Raw genomic sequence first — 16,258 nt, 5'->3', positions numbered from 1 at the left:
ATGACCTGAGCTGAAATCAAGAGTCGGAGGCTCAACCGACTGAGCCACCCAGGCGCCCCTCCTCCTCTTTCTCTTCCTTCTTTTTTTTCTTCCTCTCCCTTCTCCTCTCTTGTGGTTGCTTTATAAGAGTAACAGCAATTATTTCATATCCCTTATTACTGGCCTTTGTTTCAAGAGCTGGCCTCCATTGTTGTGATTCTACATAAACCGACAAAGTAACCAAAGGGCATGTTTTGGATGAAGATTCATAATACATATGGGGGAGGGAGGGAGGCAGTGCTCAATCAATTTGCCAAATAGTAAAGGCTATATTGTTATACAAATAAACATAGACACAGGAAAGCAGCAAATGGTATTAACTATACAGGATCTAAAGACAATAAAGGGGCGCCTGGGTGGCGCAGTCGTTAAGTGTCTGCCTTCGGCTCAGGTCATGATCTCAGGGTCCTGGGATCGAGCCCCCACATCAGACTCCCTGCTCAGCAGGGAGACTGTTTCTCCCTCTCCCACTGCCCTCCCAACCCCCCCTCGTGAGTTCTCTCTCAAAGAAATCAATAAAATCTTTAAAACAAAATAAAGACACAATAAAACACAAGTGAATTGTACTACACCTCACCAAATAAAGCTGTTATGTATATTGATATTAAAAGTAATTTAATATAGAGTTAGTACTATTCACTTACAGTAAAACTAATAATAAATTATCAGACTAACCTCCTAATAACAGTATTTCCGGTTGCCTATCAGACATTTCCACCAAGATGTCCCAAGGGCACATTAAACTCAACATCTTCAGTACGAAACTCAGCATCTCTGGAAACCCTCACCACTGCCCATACTTCTTCCTTCTTAGTCACTTACATCACTGTTCAGATTCCTCTCTAGAACCCTACATTCAGTCAGTGACCCAGTCCCTTGCTTACGTTTGAAATCCTTCTTGAGTGCAGACTCTCTGCTTCTAAAGCCATTTTGGATCCTACTGTCTCTCCTCTTAGCCTGAGTTCTCCCGTGAGGGTGTGTACTACCGGGCGTACATAAAACTGTCTTCTGGATAAGTGGAGAAAATATTAGAGCTTCTATTTATGTTTTTATCTTTTCAACATTTCTGGCTTTTATAAAGCATACCAGTTAAATATGTAAATAAATCATAGTCACATGTAGGAGTATGGGCTCAGAAATTTCTAATGGAGTGTAGAGTCAAAATGGTTGGGAGATGATCAATGTAGACTATTGTGGTTCGTCATGCTGCCTTCAGTCTAACTTCCCCACCATTTTATTACTCATCCATGAGGTAAAGTGCTCAGAACAAGCTAAGTACTATTTGTTAGCTATTAGTATTATTATCCTATCCCCAAACTTAACTTTCTGTCACCGTCTTAAATCCTCATTATCAAACATCTGGATTTTTACTTCCAAGTCTTAAATCAGTTGGTTCTCATATTGGGATCCCCAGGGTGAGCTCCTTGGCTCCTGGCCTGCTTCGCCAAGTCTACGTGAGCAGAAGCTGCACTCGGGGCTCTGGCTACTTAGAGGAGGAAGACTGCCGTGGCCCAGCGCCACAATAAGACGTGTTCACTTTGCTTCTAGCCCCTCCCTTGGTCACTTCCCATAACACGTCACATCCCTGAACCACACAAGTCATTATGCCATCGCCCAGCGAAAGAAAAACATATAGGCTTTAGATTATCTATAACATAAAGTCCACATTTCCTTGGGAGAATGAGGAGACTAAAATATATTGGAAAGTATCTGCCTGGGATTTGTGGAGTTTCGTGTTCTGCATTTGCTGAGCAAAAGGAAGGTGGGGAAACCCCCTAGTGTTAAGTCTTCGGAGTCAGGTGACATGAATTCAAACCTGTCCCTCTCAAGTGTGATCTTGGGTAAATTGCTATGTATCTCCCTACCTCAGTTTTCTTATCTGTAAAAGGGCACAATGATACCTTCCTCACTGGATTGTAGGACAACATGCTATCATGTTCTTGGGGACCAATAGGTTTTTAATAAATGGTAGCTCTTGTCATTTGCCACATTCTGACACTTTCAGAAAGTCTTAGGAAGCCTCCCACTAAAGGGATATTCAACACATTCTAGTTAGAGAGGACTTCTTGAAAGCAGTGCCAACTAAATGGGGGCTGACGAACCTAGGAAGGTCTTAGTGCCCAGAGTGTAGCCCGGCGTGGCTGGAGCAGGGGCAGAGGGCTGGGAGGGCTGGGTGGGCCTGGGGAGCCGGACTGGGTCAGAGAATATATCTTCTCTTTTTTATGATACTGCAGAGTTTTCATTGCGACCGACTTTCTTTCCATAAGATAGCACATGCACAGACCACTCCATACAACCCTCAGAAAACTAAAGCAGCACCTTTATTTTATACAAACAGTATAAAATGTTCATTATGTAAGAGCTGTGTTTTGTTTACAATATATTATATTGCTTCAAGCCAATGCCAAAAGTCCATACATTATAGTTCCTATTTTATTGTGTTTACAATATATTATATTGTTAAATGCCACTGCCACAATGTTCTTTTTTTTTTTCTTTCTTCTTTCTTTCTTTCAATACTGAATTCTCTGGAATCATGGTAAGGTCAAAATATATTGTATGGAGAGTTTAAGAACAAGGGGAATTTAAAAAATGTGACAAATGTCTAAACACATGACAGGAAAATTAGAAATGTTGTAACTTCAATACGGTTAACTGCTCCATCCAAACCCTTGATTTATGCATTTTGTTCTATTTACCTTCTCCAGTGTTCCCTAGCCCCTCCACACCGTGAGTGCATTGTGATTTTGGAAATTATTCGCCGGCTACACAACTGAAAAGACACAATTTTAACCTGATCAACTGACATAATATCAAATCTGTTCCAAAGCACTGAAACAAGAAATCTATACCATCCCACTACAGACGTACTTAGAAAACTTAAAAGGAAGAGTAAATATCAGCTCAGTGATTTATAATGAAGCTAATAAAATTCAGGCCAGTATTCTTAACTGTAATGAACATTATTTGAACATTCAACACATGAAAGGTTAACAAAGGCTGTGAACTTGGTGTAACTTAAAACGTTTCAGATGTCGGAGTTCACCAGATGTAATTGGATTCAGGTGGGTCCTGCCGCTCCTCAGCCTTTTTAAGTGAAGGCGGGCGCTGCCTGAGCCGCGTGCTTGCTGGCCTCAGGGCGTGCATGAGGCTGGCTCTGTACCCTGTAAAATTATTCACAGCTTAAAAGAAAAGAAACTACAAAAACAGGCTCTTCAGATTCATTATTAACCATTCAAATGAAATCCATTTTCCCTTTTCAACCCAGAGTGAAAGACCACAGCCACACAAAAAGCCACCTGAATGAAGAGATGTTACAGGTTCAAGATCTCTCCTAAAAAAGAAACCCATTTTAGGAACTCCATCAAATCTGGCTTCCATCAAAGCTCTGACTCACTATAGATTTTGGTCATGCAGAAACTCTTGATGCAAAGTTTGGATGGATGTGCTCGAGTGAAGGATTTTCTCCACCCAAGGTCTGGTAAGGATGTGGCACTGAGGTCCCCAAAGCAGGGATGCACCTGCAGAGGATTTGATCGTTTTCACTGAGTTGCAAAACCAGCCTCGATTATATTGATCCAGAACACGGCCACTCTTCATATCGATCATACAATCAAGTGTGGCTATTGCATTTATACAAAATGGGAATTTTGTAAGAAGTAAGGACTTCCATGATACATTTTAGAGAAGGGTTATGATTTGAATGGATTCCTTATCAATGGGGATTTGTCAGTTTCAGTCATGGCCGGCATCTATCCATTTCCAGCTTAGTTTAAGTAGACGGTAGCACTAATTTCCATCGCTTCAGACCTCCCTTTCTCCTACTTGTGAACTTCTGGAGGTGCTTGGGGCACTGACTCATTTCTACTGATTTCCTAAAACGGATCCAAGACAGCAATCACATTTAAAAAATCTGCCTCCATCTTCCTGTGCATTAGAGTCAAGTTTGGCATTCCATTTGTTTCCTGTGGTTTTTAAATGCAAGCATGCCATTAAGTAACTACTGAGAACAGAATACTTTGTTCCTGAATGTGTTTCTTTGAATTGTCAGTATGTAGGCTAGTAGCTCAAGGAACAGCCAGAACATGAGCCAACAATGCGCTGGAGTAAATCCCTACCCTGCTGTTCTCCCCGCCACCCATGAAGCCCGAACCTCCCTGCTGGGGAGGGTGAGCCTCAGCCGGGAAGTCTGTCTCCAATGTCCTCCTCCCCAGTAACATGTCTGGGTGCCTGAGACCTCCCAGACTGTCACCTCGCTGGGAGTCTGTTCTCAGCAGAACTCCGTGCCTCTGCGCTTCCTCGTCACCTCCCCCTGGTCAAAATAAACCTCTTTCTGATTCTCTAAGCAAATGTACAAAATGGTTGGGTGGCCTCTCTTGGACAACACATTTGCATTTTAATCAGGCACCAGGGTATCTTCTTGAGGCAACGCCTTGATCTGAGGGAGGTACATTGATGACAAAACTCTCAGCAGCAGGTCGAGAAGTGGTGGTGGGTGGGGGCTGGTGGACCTGTCCGAATTGCTCATCGATGCCACCCAAGGGCCCCTGACTTGCCTTTTTTTTGGAGGTGTGACTGCTGTACTCTCAGCCATCACTCTTGGTCACCAGGTCCCAAATATTGGTCCCTGAGGATCTCTGTAACTGACTCCTGGGATGTATAGTGTGACCTCAGGCCATTCCTAGGCCTGAGGATGTCTCAAAAGTTACTTGCATCCTGAGTTAAGGGTGGCATAAAGGATTTGGTTTACTCTCTCCCAAAGTGTCTCTAGAAATGGTTCTTTTTCTATAGGTCTTTTAGCCCCCCCAAAACTTCCCCCAAGTGTGTCCCTGCAGGGATACAATTCATCCATTACTATCTGGGGAAAGAATTATTTTCCAGAGGAGCTTGTTAAGCTACACCCACCTGAAGCCAATTCAATCTACCATCTAGTCAATTTAGCGCCTGACAAGACTCAAGCCAATGGCTTAGTGTAGCCTAGACCAGACACCAACCAGCCTTAAAACTAACAAACAAAAAAGCATGTATACCTACATATAAGTATATTAGATATACATCATAATAATATAATGTGAACATTATAAAATATGCACAAAAATTAGAGATTTGGGATCGAGATATATAAATATATTTATATCTATGTTTATATATAAATATAATAAAATAACATAAAATAAAAAACTATTGTCAAATCTGTCTTTTCCATCCACCTAACTGATCATTTCCATACTCCCTGGGCTACATGGACCACACTTTGGAGACTGCAGATCTAGAAAAACATTGGATGTGAAGGTGATCTGTTCCATTTGTGTCCATTATTTTGGAGACTCACTGTGACAGGCACAATCTGAACTTCCACATTTGAAGGCTATTGTATGACTGAAGCCTTCCTTCCCTCAAAGGAAAAGTGGAGCTGGGCCCACAGCTAGGAGACGGAATGCTAGCTGCCAGATGTACCGAAACCACAATGTTTAGCTTGTTCCCTTGCTCACTGACTGTCCTTCCCGCTAGAACCTGGGCTCCACCAGGCAGGGCATTTTCTGTCTGCTCACTGGCAGGTCTTCAACGCCTGGATTCCTGCTTGGAACAGAGAAGATATCAATCAAAATGAAATGGTTGAATTTAACCAGCTTCATTTTGTGTCGAAAACAGGCCAGTGGTTTATCATCTCTACAGCTAGCTCATTTTGGGTAGTCAGTAAATTTTAAAAAGCTCAGCTCCATTATAATCTCTCTCCCATACTCCATAGACCTTTCCTTTCTTTCTTTTTTCTTTCTTTCTTTTTTTTTTTTTTTGGCCTCAAAAGATCTTATTTAAAGTATACCATAACCAATAACATTTAATGATCTTAAAAGAGCAAAATTCTTCATGTTTTATATGCTCACGGATAGATCTTGAAGGATAAAATCAGAGCCAAATAGATCTATATATTTGGTTTAAACTCTTATACTTGTTATTTCTTTCATAGTTACCACACTGTATGACCAAATCAACCTGAATTACTGATTTCACTTAGAAAAGAGCCACGGAGCTGTTTTATAGATGTGGTGATAATTTACACAGCTGCATTGCCCTTAGACACTAAAACTTAGACTCGAAGGTTTAAGGAGTTGAGGGGGCCAGGGGGGAGCACCGAGGAGAGGAGGCAGAGAGGGGGAAGCTGCTTTTACTAACACGGAAGGCAGGGCTGAGCTATGGGTTATCCATTAGCCCCAGGAGCCAAGACAAGTTAGAGGCGGTCTCTCCCGATGTCTTCCACTCACTCACTTTTATTGCAGTTTCTCCCGTGCCAGCCTTCCTGACATTGGCATTGGTTGGGCTCGTGGCAGGTTCCGTGGGTACCACAGCCAGGCTCGCAGACAGCTAGAATCGGAGGAGATAGAAAGTGTTTTCTGAGCTTTCATTGTTCAGAATTAGCTGCTTCTCCTGCAGTTCTTTAGAATGTGTTTTACTGGGGAGCCTGGGTGGCTCAGTCGGTTAAGCGTCTGCCTTCGGCTCAGGTCATGGTCCCAGGGTCCTGGGACTGAGCCCCACATTGGGCTCCCTGCTCAGTGGGAGAGTCTGCTTCTCCCTCTCTCTCTGACCCTCCTCCCCACTTGTGCTCTCTCTCTGTCTCAAATTAAAAAAAAAAAAAAAAGAGCTTTAAAAAAAAAGGAATGTGTTTTATTTTGGGCTTCATCCCTTGTTGTTGTTGTTGTTGTTTTTTCTAAGCCAATCTCCAGCTCTAAGTCAGTTTGGGACTTTTTGGAAAAAGGCCCAAGAGAGATGGCAAACTAAAGTTGATGCTTCTCAATCACAAAAGATGGCTCAGTAGGACTCAGAAACTGCTGGAATGGAAGCTCATTTTCCTTAAGAAAACCCCGGATAGTTAAAAAGCTGAGTTGCTTGCGTGTGAATGTGTCTGTGTTTTCCCATGCATGGGTTTCAGACAATGTCTTTGTTCTAGATAAAGGGAACACAGATGTCCGTGAAGAAAGGTTCATTGTGATGCTTAGGCAACATGCAGTAGGTCCAGAAGTTGTGTAGGAGGAGATCCCCAAGCCCGGGCTGATTCCGTGGATGGCTACTTACGCTTTGAACAGAGGTCTCCTTGGTAGCCTTTGGAGCACTTACATTTGCTTTTACCAATGCATTTACCTCCATTTCGACAGGGCTGTGGGCATTTGCCTGAAACAGAGGAGAATGCAAATAAGCAAGGAACTCAGTGCTTCATTCAGAGGTCCTCACATTTTTCAAAGGAATTGCAGGGCTTTGGAGGGTAAATGCTTTTTTTAAAAAAAGATTTTATTTATTTATTTGGCAGAGAGAGTGAGAGAGCACAAGCAGGGGGAGCAGCTGGCTCCCCACTGAGCAGGGAGCCCAATGTGGGGCTCGATCCCAGGACCCTGGGATCATGACCTGAGCCCAAGGCAGACGCTTAACCGACTGAGCCACCCAGGCGCCCAGAGGATAAATGCTTTTAAATGGCAGCTATTCCCACTTAATCAGACCTGCTCTGGCTTTGATACTGTTCGAATTTCATTCTTGGAACAAATGGGCTCGTATTTTTACTTGTGATTTCTAATGTATATCTGCTACAATAAATGTGTTGCCCACATGCTACATTTATGTTACTTTTTAATAAACAGAACAAAATTCTGATTCATAAACGCTTGTAATTTAAGATACAGTACAAGTTAAGATGTGAATAAGCCGCTAAGTGATCTTTTCTCTGAGTTCTGACTTTGCATGTTACTCTATCTGAAAGCAGGCCTACACCTGCACCCAGCAGTATCTTTCCTAGCTTAGGATGCTCCAGAGAGCAGGGCTTGTATGCAGAGAGTTTCTTTGCTAAAGTGATCCTAGGAAACCGGAATGGGGGACAAGGAGAGCAAAGGATGGAAGGAGGAAAAGCCAACACAGAAGTGTGCGTGTGGGTTGGTCATTACTATAGGCACCCAGGCTCTCTCCTGCAGGGTCCTTCTGAGGAGCCATGGAGACTGCACCTTCAAGTCACTTTTAAGAAGGGAGAGGGGGAGCATTTGTTCTTTGGCACCTGTCTCCCGCTAATCGAGGGTCACCCTATGGGATGACTTCCTCACATTTCCAGTCTGCCACTATGTGAGTGTAGACTGATTTTGTAGGACTCAGAGGAGCCTCTGGGTAGAAAGCAGGAGAAGCGTGGAGCAGTTAAGATGGGGTACAATCAGGTTATGCCTGTGCAAAACAGGTTCCCCCAGCAGTGACTGGAGTGAAAGGCGGGCTGAGGAGATATGAGGTAGGGCACCAAAAGGGCCCCATCCCACACCTGTGCTTTTTTCTAGAATGTCTTAGATGCTCACAATACATCATTCTTTCTGTTATGTCAGTGCCAAATGAGAAGTGCTAATGTTTTCATAGCTCTTTGGGTTACAGGGTTTTAGAGCTGGAGTGGGGTCTGAAATGTAAAAAATGATACAATGATTGTCTTCTTATTCCAGAAGCTATTTATTCTCCTTCTGCAATCTAGAATTTGCCATCCTGAGGCTGAATGTTTTAAAGAAGTAGAAGAAAAAGGATTGTTCACCCAGAGCTGAGACCGCATCCCGTGACGGGCATGATGACGTTCCAGAGAGAGCAAATAGCCATTAGGTTTTGGTAGTGGAGGGGTCTGGATTTTTTTATTGTTGTTCTTTTTCTTTTTTTACATTTTAGCAGAACACTCACTACAATATATAAGGAGAAGAAATGAAATCTTTATCATAAAACAACACCCTTTTATTCTCTAAGCTCTTCTTTTTATGGTCAAATGAGCCTTCGAAAGAAGTGAGCTACTCTATGTTTTATCAGCGAGCACTATGTTTGATAAACATGAATTCCATATGCAAATTATCTTGCTGAAACACTTTGCTTCTCTTTTCACTTATCCAAAAGTACTTTCTTCATGTATAAATCGACCATTGTCGTGCAGACAATACAGACATAATAGTGAGATGTTAGAGTCTCTCAAAGACCTGGAATACCATTACACCTTTAAGTTTTTCTGATGCAGGGATGTTCTAGAAACAGGCATCAAACAACCTTAATAATAAAATACCACCTTTTCATTGACCATTAAAAATCCAAAAGGTTCCTTTTGCTAGGTTTGGATACAAAGAATAGCATTTACTATTTGGTCAAGATCCCAACTCTTACCTAAAGGAAAGGAATGCCTAACTCTGAATTTCCATTTGTATCAATGAACCATCTGACCCCACTGTACGTACAAAATTGGTTCATATCACAGTACTCTGCCATGCACTTGGGTTTTTCAAGTAAACAAGACATGGGGCAATAATTATGTGGCAGAAAAGACAGTACTTATTGTGAAATGCTTGGTGAGCCCAAATTTCCCCACATTCAATGAGAGGTGAACTTGGTAGCCAGGGTATCACAGAGAATGACTGGTGGAGAGAACCTTTTCATTGGCTCCATGGGTCTTTTTGTTTTCTTGGTCAGAGGGAAGTGAGAGTCCTTAGGTTCACCACAGCCAGGAATAAGGATGTTCTCTCTTGGTTATCACACAGCAGAAATGTGATTACAGGTGACTGTCCCAAGGCCATTCCAAATCAAATCTTATGAAGCCAAAGCCTCATGAAGGTCTGATTGCTTTAAAAATCAGAATCCTCTAAGTGTCTTTAACATTGACTTCCTTTTCCTGAAAATATTTTGCAACAAATTCTATCCATTGGACAGTGGGAAAGTGAGCCAACTTGAAAGATTACACATTTTTACCTAAAACAGACTAAGCATTGCCTGAAGGCAAACAGATTTGACTAAGTTTATATGTTAGCATTTTTACTATAACCAGTGGATGATTCCAGGGAGACAATGAGTTAGGGATCGACAAAATAAGGACATTAAACTTCCTCTGCCCATCGGATTGTAGGATAACGTAAATGCGTGACTCTGCTTCACATAGAAAACAGACAAAAATGGTTTATAATAGTGTCAACAACTATCATCTCTGGGTCTTAGGATTATGGGTGATTTTTAATTGTTTTATTCAGTATTCTAATTTTTTTTTTAGTATTCTAAATTTTTTTAATAAAGGACATTTTATACAGAGGACTTTTTTTTTTTTAGTCCCATAGATTTTATTTTATTTTTTTATTATATTCAGTTAGCCAACATATAGTACATCATTAGTATTTGGTGTAGTGTTCAACGATTCATTAGTTGCGTATAACACCCAGTGCTCATCACAACAGGTGCCCTCCTTAATACTCTTCACCTGGCTACCCCATCGCCCCACCCCCCTCCCTTCTGTAACCGTCAGTTTGTTTCCCGGAGTCCAGAGTCTCTCATGGTTTGTCTCCCTCTCTGATTTCTTCCCCTTCAGTTTTCCTTCCCTTCCCCTGTGGTCCTCTGCTCTGTTCCTTATGTTCCACATATGAGTGAAACCACATGATAATTGTCTTTCTCTGCTTGACTTATTTCACTTAGCATAACACCCTCCAGTTCCATCCATGTCAGTGCAAATGGTGGGTATTCATCCTTTCTGATGGCTGAGTAATATTCCATTGTATATATGGACCACATCTTCTTTATCCATTCATCTGTTGAAGGGCATCTCGGCTCCTTCCACAGTTTGGCTATTGTGGACATTGCTGCTCTGAACATTGGGATGCACGTGCCCCTTCTTTTCACTACATTACAGAGGACTTTTATAAAAATAAGAACCCATTAAGTTATTTTAAAACTTCATTTATAATACAGTATAAATAATCCATGTAAACTTTTTAGCTGAAAGTTCACTGAAGATCCTTGGGATGTCTCTGAACATTAAGTAACGGGGTAAATGTATACTCTATACATCCAGATATTTCTAACCATGAAGTTATTTGTTAACTGGCAAGAGTATCTCAAATTAAGTCAAAGTGAAGTTTGAGAAGATATCAGTCCTGAGAGAGGCCACGGGAAATGAAAATATAAGTAACATCAGAATATATATCTCATAAAAAACCAGACAATAACAAGTGTTGTCAAGGATGTGGAGAAACTGGAACCTTCATACATTGCTGGCAGGAATGTAAAATAGTACAGTGGCTTTGGAAAACAGTTTGGCAGTTCCTCAAAAAATCGAACATGGAGTTAACATGTGGCCTAGCAATTCCACTCCTAGGAATATATCCAAGAGAACTGAAAACATATGTCCACACAAAAACTTGTACATGAATGTTCACAGCAGGTTTATGCACAATCGCCCCAAAGTGGAAACAACCCAGATGTCCATCAACTGATGAATGGATAAACAAAGGGTGGTTTGTATATCCATACAATGGAATATTATTCAGCAATTAAGAGGAAGTAATGATACATGCCACAACATGGATGAACCTCAAAAATATCATGCTAAGTGAAAGAAGTCAGACACAAAAGGGCAAATGTTATATGATTCTATTTATATGAAATGCTCATAATGGACAAATCTCAAGAGATAGAAAGTAGACTAGTGGTTTCCAGTATCTTGAGGAAAAGGGAATGAGGAGTGACTGCTCATGGGTACAGGGTGTCTTTTGTGGGTGATGACATGTTCTGGAATGAGACAAATGATGCTGCACAACTTCATGAATATACTGAATAGCATGTGTTAAAATGGTAAATTTTACGGTATGTGAATTACATCTCAACTTTAAAATAAGAACTCATAATTCAACTTTTTGTCTCTACTGTACTAGAGGCACTTTCAACTCCATATTTTCTTAGTAATGTGGTTCTTGTAACAGAAACAGGACATTTCCTAGAGGGATTTGAGCATAACTTGTGATAGGGATAATCAGAAGGCTTCAAAGGCCTACATTTTTGGTGCAGTTAGGGAAAAAAGGAATAGAAATCATTGTCTCTGTTAATGGAAATTTCATAAACCCAAGGACATACTTACATGAAGAGAAATGAGCCCAAGAACAAAGATTCGTAAATATGATCTAGCTAAGTACGTGAAGTCTGAGAGTAATTACGGGGAGAAAATTGAGGGGAGTTTGTTCAGAGATATCTTTTATCAGGGCAGGGTAATTAATAAGAACAGACACCACATCCTGAAAATTAATTACATGTTCTATGGAAACTTCAGAGGTATTTCATTTGAACTCTATCAAAAATGGTTACCTCATCTACTACTCATTAAAGTACAAAAACTCAAATAAATTAGAGATTGAAAGTTAAACTAGGAAGTCAATATTACTTAATTTTGAGCCCACTGCAACCCACTTCAGAAACTATGGTTGTACTAAACACAGCAGTATTTTACAGATACAATACAGCTGGAAATTGGGGCGCCCAGGTGGCTCAGTCGGTTAAGTGTCTGTCTTTGGCTCAGGTCATGATCCCAGGGTCCTGGCATCGAACCCCGCATCTGGCTCCCTGCTCAGCAGGAAGCCTGCTTCTCCCTCTCCTCCCCGCTCAGGCTCTCTCTTGCTATCTCTGTCTCTCTCAAATAAATAAATAAATAAATAAATAAATAAATAAATAAATAAATAAAGTCTTAAAAAAAAATACAGCTGGAAATGCAAACGCTACATTCCAGAACTTCCAGAAAGGCAGGGACACGGCACCCTTAGCAGACATGCTCATATTCTTTTTGCTCCTTCCTGAACAGAGCACTGGCGTTCTCTGTCTTCTGGATCATAAAGCAATCTAGGAGGCAGTTGGCTTGTTGCTGAATTTAGGAGAGAGCTTCAGTGATTTGCTGAGGGTTACACGGCCGGTAGGTGGCAGAGCCAGGATAAGCAGTTGGATACCCTGATTCTGAAAACAGTGATTATCTACCACACTCCACCCTTACATTTTTCTTTCTTTGTGTGGGAGCATGACAAACATACCACGAATGCACAATGAAGACATAACTGCGTTGATCCTAAGTTCACAGCTCAGCTATTTTTTTTACCTAAACAAACACTCATGTGATACTTCATCATTCAAGATATAGAGCATTTTTGGCACCCCATAAAGTTCCTTTGCGCCCCCAACCACCATCCTGGTTTCTACTATCATCCATTAATTTTGCCTGTTCTTCAACTTCATAAAAATGGAATCGTGCAGTATGCACTTTTTCCTTTACTTAACATCTGTGTGATTCATTCGTGTTGTGTGTGCTGTTAGTTTGTTCTTTTTTTTTCTTTTTTTATTGCTGTGCCACCCTTTCTCCCTTTTTCTTGAATCTATCCTTTCCTCTTAGATGGGTCACTGGCTCCGTCTAACTCAGGGAAGAAATTCTATGCCTGCAGGTAGATAAACAAATCCACCTGTCCCGAAACTCTGGTCTACATTTCTAGGCTGAAGCGAGAGGCTCTGCACAATGAGAAGGGGACAAACTCACTAACAAGAAACAACACAACATGCCGAACAACCCAAACCCAGATGTAACTGAGTCAGAGTTTGTGCTCAGAGTCATCTGAGCTGAGCTATGGCACCCACTGCCCCACCTTTAGCCAAAATGAATGGTGGCTAAATCTAGTGTAAAGAAACCACTGGCCTGAGACCTTCGATAAGCTATTCATTGTCTCTGGGCTTCAGCTTCCTCACTGATAAAATGATAGGGTTAGGTGGAGTATTGAGGCTCCCTCTGCCCCCCTCCCCATGAAACAAAGAGAATGCAGAAAGTCAATACTCACTTATTTCACACTGTTCTCCCTCTAGTCCTGGAGGGCAAATACACTTGCCAGGGTAGAAACAGGTCCCTCCATTGAAGCAGGTAGTTGAGCAGTTTGCTATTAGAATGGATAACGGGTAATTGCATTAGACAGTAAGTTAAATCTTAAAAAAAAAAAAAAAAAAAATCCAACTTCACTTAAAGTGGGGTGGTACTTCTGAGACATCTGCCTCCTGCCCATTTACTTAGTCAAGTCAGCCACTTTGCAAATGCAAAAATTGTAACCAGTTGCTTGACCATTGGCAGGTTCCAACAACATAATAGGATAGCACACACATTATACACTATTCTCCCCCGGGGGCTTCTATCTTAGAGAAAAAAGGCAGGGTGTGTAAAAAAAGTTATCTTTTTTATTTTCTTGTAAATATCTATGCCCTTAAAAAAAGAACCCTATAAACCCCCTAAAGTATTTTTTGAAGCTAAAAGAAGAGTAAAAAAGGGAAGACTTACTTTAGGATGGATGAAAGGGAGAGAGGCCGTAAATACTAGGAGCCGGCAAAGGAGAAAGCAACTTTTTGTTTGTTTGTTTCAGAATGAGAACAGAGATTCATCTTATGTAATAGGGATTTAAAAAAACAGGCTTTTAGGACATTTGGAGGAAGGAATGCTGGTGTTCAGAAAAGAACAGACTGTCAATCCTCCTCAGATCCCATTCGCAGGGGAACAGCAGCAGCTACTTGGACAGATTATTGTGGGAGTCCAATTAACTAGATTTTCCAGGTAATAATCCTACTGTTTGTGATTCATCCTAAACCCTGTCTTCGTGTCAACTTCTGGAATTTCACTGCTCACACCTAAAATAAAGGGAGGACAAAAATGGGGACGAGGGTAGAGCAAGCAGCTAAAAATAGACAAGTTGGCTCCTGCTATAAAGGAGAGGAAAATGAGAGCTTGGAGTCTCAGCAATTCCAGTTATAGGGCCTATTTGTTCTTGTCCTATATAAAACAGGCCAAAGCTGGCTACAGATGAACAAATGCTGAAGTAAGCTTCCAGGAGGAAAATCAGAGAGGAGATCCAAAAGTTATGTGTATGCTTTCTTTGTGGAGAAGAAGTCCAACCGGCATGTTCTGCAAATACCATGCTTCTTAAATGATAGAGCTTTTTGTTTAAAATCACAAGTATCTCCCGTCTTAATGCAATGCCCTATTGTTTTGGCAAACCCAGCCCCCCAATACAGAGGGGAGCAGCAGCATTTGGGTATAGAATTTAGGATTTAGGAGAACCAGCTCTTTGGGCTTCCTCCTTGCTACTTGCTGTTAGGATTGTTACGGCTTTACAGTTAGTTGTTTTTGCAAGTGTGATTCTGTCTCCCTACTTGTCCCTGTTTCTCCTGGGGAATTAAGAAGAGATGAGAAAACATCAGGATCAGGGTCTGCTTGGCCAGAGCCCTCTGGGCACTATCCCTTCTAACGAATAGAAGGCAGTGAACCTGGGAGCTGAATTGGAAATCACGGAATGATGACAAAGCTAGTTAAAGAATGTGGCCCTGCTCTTAGTATTTGTATAATACTTTACAAGCTTCTCTACCTTTCTCTTGTGCAATGATTCTGGACTAGGAGAATGAACCTGAGACACCAGCTAACTTTCACTGGGGCTGAGGGCATGCCGGGCCAGGGCTTAACTACTCATTTCCTAAAGTTTGCAACGGAAGTCCCAAGAGCCACTGAAAGTTAATCTTTAATGTTGCTTCGAATATGTTGTGCTCAGCTCTAGCTCTGTGCCAGTAATTAAACCATTTTTCAGAAGCTCTATACTCCCTCCTGGATGATAAATGCATCTCTTTGTTGAGGTAGTAAAAACCATTATTTTTTAATATTCCCGGATCTCCAATGAGACCAAGTGGAATTTCAACAGACTTTCCAAAATAATAATAATAATAATACAATTACTGGAGTCTAACAAGTAGGGAAAAATCTTTCATCTGAAAGGTAAAATATTACAAAATGTAAAACATACTGGAATACACATACTTTCCTTCAACAGTGACCATGCAGTGTTTGTGACTCCGTAGAGTTAGAAAAACATTACAGTTGGAACTCCATTGTTCAACGCCGATGACGATCACATCTCAGCAAGCAGCCCTCACAAATGATCTCTCTTTTTTTTTTTAAAGATTTTATTTATTTATTTGAGAGAGAGAGAATGAGAGAGAGCACATGAGAGGGGGGAGAGTCAGAGGGAGAAGCAGACTCCCCACGGAGCAGGGAGCCCGATGCGGGACTCGATCCAGGGACTCCAGGATCATGACCTGAGCCGAAGGCAGTCGCTTAACCAACTGAGCCACCCAGGCACCCACAAATGATCTCTTTAAACTTGTTCATTCCTGAGTTCTTTATCCAAATCTCTGAAGGAGATTTGCTCTATTTCCTAACAGTTTTGTGATAATCTGAGCTTAATTCTGTGTCAAGAATTACCCAATTTTGGAAGAGCAGAGATACTGAGTGCTAAATTTCGACAAATAAAAAGAAACTTTTTTACTCACTGGCTGTTCTTATCTTGTCCTTAATGCTTAACCTTTATGAATTCAAACTTTAAGATTGTGTTAAATCCAAATACTCTAGTTTTACATC

At 41.3% G+C, this 16,258-nt stretch overlaps 1 protein-coding gene across 1 annotated transcript in view; it reads right to left on the bottom strand.

Moving 5' to 3' along the window:
- Positions 1-2,537: 2,537 nt before the first annotated feature.
- Positions 2,538-16,258, bottom strand: part of WIF1 (WNT inhibitory factor 1) — a 68,073-nt gene continuing 54,352 nt past the window's right edge. The window contains exons 7-10 of the mRNA XM_035002218.1: positions 13,650-13,745; positions 7,111-7,206; positions 6,307-6,402; positions 2,538-3,203 (exon numbers count right to left, since the gene is read on the bottom strand). Of these exons, the coding sequence (XP_034858109.1) occupies positions 3,082-3,203; positions 6,307-6,402; positions 7,111-7,206; positions 13,650-13,745 (410 nt within the window). The 3' untranslated portion in view covers positions 2,538-3,081. The remainder of the gene's footprint in view (positions 3,204-6,306; positions 6,403-7,110; positions 7,207-13,649; positions 13,746-16,258) is intronic.

This window comes from Mirounga leonina, unplaced genomic scaffold (assembly GCF_011800145.1).
Source record: "Mirounga leonina isolate KUSES-001 unplaced genomic scaffold, KU_Mleo_1.0 Mir_126, whole genome shotgun sequence".
NCBI lineage: Eukaryota > Metazoa > Chordata > Mammalia > Carnivora > Phocidae > Mirounga > Mirounga leonina.
The sequence above is the reverse complement of the archived record's forward strand: the minus strand, read 5'-3'. Positions and strand labels throughout refer to the sequence as shown.